General features: G+C 57.3%; 1 protein-coding gene across 3 annotated transcripts in view; it reads left to right on the top strand.

The window, feature by feature from the left end:
- The first annotated feature begins 372 nt into the window (after nucleotides 1-372).
- The window catches only part of PCSK6 (proprotein convertase subtilisin/kexin type 6), a 139,591-nt gene continuing 131,418 nt past the window's right edge, over nucleotides 373-8,545 (top strand). Inside the window, exon 1 of one of the 3 annotated variants that reach the window (XM_040968765.1) lies at nucleotides 373-794. In XM_040968765.1, coding sequence (XP_040824699.1) covers nucleotides 510-794 — 285 coding nt within the window. In that variant the 5' untranslated portion in view covers nucleotides 373-509. The remainder of the gene's footprint in view (nucleotides 795-8,545) is intronic. The other 2 variants (XM_040968766.1, XM_040968767.1) reach the window with 2 other exon arrangements.

Below are 8,545 nucleotides of genomic sequence, written 5' to 3'. Positions count from 1 at the left end.
CGGCTCTGGGGGACCAGGGCTTTCTGGAAGCCTTTCCCAGGGGACCCTGTGCGGGCGATGTGAGCAAAGCCACATGGCCTGGGAGTCCCAACTGGTGAGGACAGCTTCCCAGGTGCCTCACCTGTGGAGGACGCCTTCTTACGGCATCTCCTCAGGAGAACGGGGTAGGTAGGAGGCGATAGGGGACTTACCTGAGATGCTCCGGGACCGAAGCTGCCCCTTGGTGCCGTTCCGGGCCTGAGGACCCCATAAGTCTGCGGAGGAGCTGCCCCGGCGGAGACCGTTCGGGCCTCTCCTGCGGCGCGGTCGGCGCAGCCGGCACCGGGCACAGGAGCGCGGGCCCGGGGGCGCCGCGGGCCGCGCAGGCGGGAACGCGCCGCGGCCGCCGCCTCCTCCCTCGCTCCCGCCCGCGGCGGCGGCGGCGCTTCCCGGCGCGGAGCGGCTTTAAAAGGCGGCTCCCCACCCCCCGGCGCACTCGCCGCTCGGGCGCCGCGCGAGCCGCCGCTGCCATGCCTCCGCGCGCGCCGCCTGCGCCCGGGCCCCGACCGCCTCCCCGGGCCACCGCCGCAGCTGCCGCCAACGCCGCGGGCGCGGGGGACGCCGGCGGGCGCGGACTCCGGCCGCCGGCGCCGCGTCCCTGGCGCTGGCTGCTGCTGCTGGCGCTGCCTGCCGCCTGCTCCGCGCTGCCGCCGCCGCGACCCGTCTACACCAACCACTGGGCAGTGCAAGTGCTGGGCGGCCCGGCCGCGGCGGACCGCGTGGCCGCGGCGCACGGCTACCTCAACTTGGGCCAGGTGAGTGCGGCCGGCCCCGCGCGCCGCAAACTTTCCCGGCGCCGGCGGGCACGCGCAGGGGGCGCCGCGATCGCCCGCCGGGACCGCGGCCGCGCCTGGGCAGGCGTCCGGGATGGCTAGGCTCGCGCGATCTCGGGGTTCCCCCCCGCGAGCAGTTGCTGGGGAGCGCGGGCGCGGGACTCGGGCGGGGCGACCTCTCAGGCCTGGAGTACGGGCCGCAGCTTGCGGGCTGTGCAACCGGGCCGGGCGCTCGGAAGTGTGGCCGTGGACGCTGGGTTCCGGCGCGCACACACACCTGCCGGGCCGTGCTGCGGTGGGGAGCGTCTCCGGCGCCGCGCTCTGCCTACAGCGCTGTCCGGATGGGGCGCACTCTCGGGTCCGTGCGCCAGCTTCACCTCGACGGGCGGCCGCTGGCCTGGGTGACGTGCGCGTGGCCCGGACTCGGGGACATCCGTGCTCCCTCCCTTGGCGGCGCTCGGGCAGGCTCCCAGGGACAGCACGGGACCCGGCAGCAGCCCTCTCGGTGAGGTTAGGGACACAGTGTTCACAACCCTTCGGGCATCTGGGAGGATTGCTTCATTTTGGAGGCTTTTCTGAGTTCAGCGGCAACCTCCTGCCTCTGAACTGTGAGGTCTTGGGTAAGTCACTTGCTGGACTTACTCGGCTGTAGGGATGTGACTGTGCCTACTGTGTGCCTTGCAGAGTTGCGTGGCCGCTGCCGGACGTGATCATCCCTGGAGAGCCAGGACTGTACTCCCACCCATCAGCCTAGCCCCAAAGCTGCCAGTGAGCCAGGGACCAGCTGTGGGCACTCAGGAACGCCACAGCAGGTGTTTATCCTGCTGCAGCTCCCCTGCGGGACGAGTCCCCTTGCGTGGCCACTGGAGAAGGGGTTCCGCAGGCTGAAGCGTGTTCCCTGCCCCGGGGGCTGGGGTGGTACTAAGTGCTGTTCACATCTACACGCCAGGCCCTGGGCACTGGGTGAAGTGGCAGGAAGCGCCGCCTCGAGACTCACACCCAGTGCCAGACCGCGTTCAATTCAGTTGTAGCCTCTTAGAGTGTGCACTGGCGCCAGGGGTATTTCTGCAGCAACAGAGTGCGGTGGGGACAGGCTCACGTGTGCCGTGCGGCCCTTGGAAGGGGTGTGTGTGTGTGTGGCGCGGGGCGCAGGGCGCGTGGTGATGAGTCTGGTTTCTGACATACACTCCCGGAGTTGATCTAAAGGAGTGTAATCCCGAGTTCCATGTGTATGTGAAATATCGCAAGTTGAATGTGTACACACACAGGTTCGTAGGCGCTGGAGTCTTTTCAGGCGCTGTGATCTAAGCTTCTGCCTCTGGGTGGCTCCTCGTGTCTCTCTCTCGTACCTGAATCTCCCCCAGCTGGTGGTGCAGTGAGGAGGCTGCTCCTGTTGGCGGAGGCCACCCCTCCTCTTGCCACACGCATCTCCCCCTCCCCCAGGTGGCCCAGCAATTTGTCTTCTGCCCAAAGTCACTCTTGGAGTGCATGGGAAATTACAAAGGGCCGGGTTTCTGGCTCCTGTAATTAAGTGAGCAGAAAGGAGCTAAAGTTGGGCTGTGGGTGCCTGGACATGGCAGGGGAGAGGCCAAGAAGGACAGTACCCCTCCCACAGGGCCCACCCCAGTCCTGGGCCCTGGGAAGTGAGAATGCCCAGCTTTTGTTTGTGCTGACCCTTTGAAGCCACTGCTAGGCTCACTGAGCAGTGTGTTTCTGTCTGTGTGCCTGGATTTGTCTGGGTGAGGGGTGGGCACAGAGAAGGTTCCTCCCTGCCTGTGCTCCTCCCTCCTCCGTGGGCCATCCCTGCCCACTTTCATGGAGGACCGAGTTGGGGTGGGGGAAGGGGACAGGCGGGGTCTGGAAGGTGTGTGACCCTCCAGGGTGACTCAGAGCGCTGTGCCAACACCACTTTCTCCTTGCAGCTGATGTGGACAGGCCCGGAAGCTCTCCCCACTCACTAGGAACTCTTTAAATCCCCGAGCACCTCCATGCAGCCAGGGGCATCTGTGACTCAGGAGTGAGATGCTGGCTGGAGGGGAGGCTGAGGGCTCAGCGCTCTGCCTGGGTCTCCTGCCATCTGCCTTGACCTGCATGGCTTCGCCTCTGGAATTCTCGCTGCTTTCTAGTGACTGGCTTGGATTGGTTTACTTTCTTGTACAATGGACAAACTGATGCAGCTTATTTAGTGTGGTCCGGAGGTGACTGAGGTTGGTGGTGATGGAACGCTGGGTTCCTTTTGGAGACTGAGAAAGGCTCTGAGAAAAAAAAATTATCGATCCTCGGACACAAGTAGAATTGCCCCTTTTTGCCCCTCTAGTCCTTATTCCAGATAAGGCTTTTACAAAAGGGATCAAGATTTGGGGCATCAGATGTCGTTATTACCGGATGACGTAAGTACGCAGATGATCTGAGAGTAGCCAGAGATTAAAGATTAGAACTCAGAAGAAAAATAAATAAATAGGTTGCTTGATCTCCCATAGCTGTCTGCACAGCAGTCATAGCTAAGGAAATAAGAGAAACTATAACTCATCCTTGTGTAAAAGCTATACGATACTTTGGAATAAATCTAAAATGTTGAAATGTGTTTTGAGGAAATTATGAAGAATTTAAGAAGTCTGAATGCAGAGAGATATATTAAGTTTATGTATGGAGGGGGCGGTAGTTGTTACCTAATCTGTTAATTCAGTGGCATCTAGTTACCAGATGTTACATGCACTATGCGATCGCACAGATCATCCTAGAATTCATCAGGCGAAGCACAGTGGAGAGGAGGGGTAGGGGTGTGGCACAGGAGTCAGGACAGCACCTGTGAAATCCCGGCTCTGCTTCCATTCGGCACACCCATAGGAGACCAGGATGGAATTCCAGGCTCCTGGCTTTGGCTTGGCCCTGCCCCCAGGGCATGTGGGGAATAAGCTAGGGAATGGGGGCTGTTTACCTCTCAAGGAAATACTGAAATAATTCTGAAGGGAGATGTGATCTGAGCAGTTTGGCATTGGTCCTGTGATGGTCTGGTCCTCGGGACACTTGACACAGCCCCAAGCCTGAGCAGGAGCGTGTGCGTGGAATCATTGCAGATGGATGGGGAAGGAAAGGCCGTTTTGTGCTACTGCGGGAAATGAACTGTTCACAATAAATTCCACACAGCATTGCGGATCCATAGCAGGAGACCTTTATGACATTAAAAAAAGGGGAGTACACAGCGTGTGAAGATAATGTATAAATGAAGGTGACATAGCAAGTCGTAGCAGCCAGCATTGTGACGCAGCCCTTTGAGCCGCTGCCCGTGATGCTGGTATGCCATTTGAGTGCCAGTTCAAGTCCTGGCTGTTCCACTTCTGATCTAACTCTGCTAATGTGCCTGGGAAAGCAGTAAAAGATGGCTCAAGTGCTTGGGCCCCTGTATCCCTTTGGGAGGCCGAGCACCTGGTGTCAGTCTGGCCCGACTCCAGCTGTTGATCATTGGAGAGTGAACCAGTGGATGAGATCTCTTTCTTCCTCTCTTCCTGTAACTCTTCCTTTCAAATGCATGAGTAAACAAATCTGTTTTGAAAAGCAAGTAGTACATTGGAGAAAGGATTTATAACATTGTAGATTACTATATATCATTAAGAAAAAGATACATGCCAGATAGAAAATGGGGATGTATACCCATGGTATTTAATGAAGAGGAAGCTCTGGGGTCTGGGCAGTCCCTGCTCAGTGGGTGCATGTGCTAGCCACCTCCAGCGAGGCGAGAGGAACAGGCTGGGGGAGGAGCTTCGTGCCTGGTGTGCGGTGTTCTCATTCATAACGCACACCCCCAAGAGGAAGGAACAAATGTTGCATGGCATATGGAATTAAAAGATGAGCTCATTTTGGTGCAAGAAATTTGGAATCCATACACATAGCGGTCTTCAAAAGGGTCACGAAGAGCAGACACCTTGGAAGAACTGTGCTTAGATTTGGTAAGTTTTCTTTGCACCCAAAGCAGATTGTTTGATTCCCTGTCCTATGAGCTGTGCAAGCCTTGCTGTGTCTGTGCGCTGAGAGCTGTCATCTGTAGCTGGTGACTGTGTGTCGGGTACTTCTGGCCACTTGGGGTGACTTAAACTGTGTGGATGGTCTCCCACATGGGTGCAGGGGCCCAAAGCTTGGGCCATCTTTCACTGCTTTTCCTAGGCCTTTCGTGGGGCACTGGGTTGGAAGTGGAGCAGCCAGGACTTACTGTGCTCCCCAAGGGGGATGTCGGTGTCACAGGCAGAAGGTTAACCTGCAGTGGCCCCAACACCATTTCCTTAAGAGGCTTGAAGAGCCACAGGTGTTGCCTGAAGGGATTCCAGAACAAAACAGCTATATATGTAGGGTACATGGAACATGCATTGTGCATTTTTTAAATTTGTGTCAGAGTGTATTGCTCTGGATACGTATACATACACAGAAGCATATATATACACACATGTATATATTTGCATACACATGCATATATTTACATACACAAACATTCACCAAATGTAGGAAAGGGGATGTATGTTTTGTTTTTGTTTTTAAAGATTTATTTATTTTTATTACAAAGTCAGATATACAGCGAGGAGGAGAGACAGAGAGGAAGATATTCCGTCTGTTGATTCACTCCCCAAGTGAGTTCAATGGCTGGTGCTTGGCCTATCTGAAGCCGGGAACCAGGAACCTCTTCCGGGTCTCCCACATGGGTGCAGTGTCCCAAAGCCTTGGGCTGTCCTCAACTGCTTTCCCAGGCCACAAGCAGGGAGCTGGATGGGAAGTGGAGCTGCCGGGATTAGAACTGGCGCCCATTAGGGATGCCGGGCACATTCAAGTTGAGGACTTTAGCCGCTAGGCCACGCCGCCAGGCCCGGGATGCATGTTTTGCACACACAGCAGCACTGTGGTCCTTGGGGGGTCCTGGACCACCTGAAGTGCATCTCTTGCTGCACAGGGCCTTTGGGTCCGTCCCTGCACTGGACTTCCAAGCTGGGCCAGTGCACTTGTTGGTGTTTGGCTGCAGGTCACACAGCTCTTTAGACAGAGCCAGCCCCATGGCTCCCACTCACTGCCCTTCCCGTCCGCCTGGCCCATCTCCATGGCAGAGGGGGCCTTCCCTGCAACCTGTGTTTGTTGTCTTTGACACTGAGGACCAAGAACAGCAATGAGCTGCTCTGCGCACATGTGCTCCCTGCAGCCCTGAGGTGCTCCCTACACACACCAGCTCCCTGTAGCCCCAAGGTGCTCCATGTACATCCTTGCAGCCCTGAGGTGCTACCCCCAGACACCAGTTTAAGGCAGCTCTGAGGTGCTTCCTCCTCACACTGCTCCCTGCAGCCCCGAGGTGCTCTGTGCTCACACCATCTCCCTGCAGCCCCGAGGTGCTCTGTACTCACACCAGCTCCCTGCAGCCCCGAGGTGCTCTGTGCTCACACCATCTCCCTGCAGCCCCGAGGTGCTCTGTACTCACACCAGCTCCCTGCAGCCCCGAGGTGCTCTGTGCTCACACCAGCTCCCTGCAGCCCCGAGGTGCTCTGTGCTCACACCATCTCCCTGCAGCCCCGAGGTGCTCTGTACTCACACCATCTCCCTGCAGCCCCGATGTGCTCTGTACTCACACCAGCTCCCTGCAGCCCCGAGGTGCTCTGTGCTCACACCAGCTCCCTGCAGCCCCGATGTGCTCTGTACTCACACCAGCTCCCTGCAGCCCCGAAGTGCTCTGTACTCACACCAGCTCCCTGCAGCCCCGATGTGCTCTGTACTCACACCAGCTCCCTGCAGCCCCGATGTGCTCTGTGCTCACACCAGCTCCCTGCAGCCCCGAAGTGCTCTGTACTCACACCAGCTCCCTGCAGCCCCGAGGTGCTCTGTGCTCACACCATCTCCCTGCAGCCCCGAGGTGCTCTGTGCTCACACCATCTCCCTGCAGCCCCGATGTGCTCTGTACTCACACCAGCTCCCTGCAGCCCCGAGGTGCTCTGTGCTCACACCAGCTCCCTGCCCTGAGGTGCTCTGTGCTCACTCCTGCTCCCTGCCGTTTGGCGTCTGTGCATGCTGGGAATGATGTTTATCTTAAGGGTGGCACTCGACGCCATGCCTCCCGTTGCATTTTTACTTTGCCTGGGGTATTGAGCTAATTTGTTGCTTCTGAGTCTGAACATAAAAAGGTGGGCAGGCTGCCAGGGCCCTAAAAGATCTGAGAGCCTTAAATGATGTTGAACTTGCCTTAAATAGTATTACTTAAAATAGCTGCAGAGTGGGCTGTCCTTGGCTCAGCTTCTCAGGTGGGTCTGTGGAATTCATTTGTGAGCCCAGGAGGGTTCCTGGGCAGCTGACAGCCTGCCCCTGCAGCACATGGCAAGCTGATGGCTCTGCCAGGTTAACATCCTGGGCCACAGCATCAGAGGCTTGAAGAGCCCAGAACAGCAAACCCCACATCCTCGTGTCAGGTGTTGGTTCCTGGCCTAAGGCTGTCTTGCTCTTGTGCTCTGAGCCGGGAGTGAGACCTGGGGGTACAGAAAGCTCTTGGACTTGTGGACTTGTTGCATTCAGCCTCCCGTTTGGCGCATCTGCTGAGTTGCAGGTTTCAGTGAACAGCGTTTTAGCTGAGTGGAAAGTGGAGCCCAAACTAGCCCTAGGCATATGTAGTTGGGAAAATGCCACAGAGCAACATCCCGGGGCACACCCAGGAGCAGGCCTGAGCCGGCTAGTTTCTTTAATTCACAAGTCAGTTGGGGCAAATTGGGAACTGGGAGCTGTGGCTGGGGTAGGGGAGCCTGCAGACCGTCCAAGTCACTTTCCACCATTCACTGTGGGTGGTGTCAGAACCGACACTGAGCCTCGGAGGAGAGTGCTGTGTCTCTGGGACTTGCAGCCTCTGCATGGCTTGCCCCTCACATTCTCCCGGCACCTTGCACACACACAGTGCCCAAGATGCCTGTCTCCTTTCCGGATCCCTGTGTGCCTCCTGGCTCCTGTGACCGCATCTTGGCCAGGTCCCCCATCTCCCCACATAAGGGCTCTTTCTTGCTTGTGGTCTCTCACACTAGCTCTGCCCTGAGGGGCTGCCAGGTCCACTTAATGGGGCTGAGGCCACAGGTCCAGTTACGTCCTGAGAGCCCAGGGCCTGAGCCTACATTCTCCAATTCTTCTCCATTGGCCATCACGGGGCAGGTGTAGTTCTCAGACAAGGTTGAGCCTGTCCGCGCTGCTGAGATGAGCAGGTGATTGGTGGTGAGCCCGTGTGACCCTTCCAAGCTGCTGTCCTACGCTCTTCCCCCAGATGCACACACATGCATGCACACCAGATAGCACTGGAGACATTCGTACTCCTCAGCAGTGTAGAGATTTCGTCTCTCTTCTCCAAGGAAGGAAACAATCCCCCAATGTCCTCCAGCCCTCCCAGCCGCTTGAACCACCCCTGATCAATGGGGCTAATCATTGAAAATATATATATTTTAGGAGCAAGCACTGTGGCATGGTGGGTAAGCTGCCACCTGTGATACATTCCATACAGGTGCCAGTTTAAGGTTGGCATCTTGGTACACAGGAGTGCTACTTCCAGTCCAGGCTGTCCTACTTCTGACTCGGCTCCCTGCCATAGAAGAAGATTCAAGTGCTTAGGCTCCTTCATCCATGTAGGAGATCTAGAAGAACTTCTGGTCACCTGGCTTTGGGCTGGCTCAGCTTCAGCAGTGGTAGCCATTTAGAGAGTGAACCAGCAGGTGGAAGACTTCTCTCTGTCTCTCCCT

Source organism: Ochotona curzoniae, unplaced genomic scaffold (assembly GCF_017591425.1).
Source record: "Ochotona curzoniae isolate NIBS_2020 unplaced genomic scaffold, NIBS_Ocur_1.0 scaffold_4701, whole genome shotgun sequence".
Lineage (NCBI taxonomy): Eukaryota > Metazoa > Chordata > Mammalia > Lagomorpha > Ochotonidae > Ochotona > Ochotona curzoniae.
This window is presented reverse-complemented; position numbering and strand designations above follow the sequence as displayed.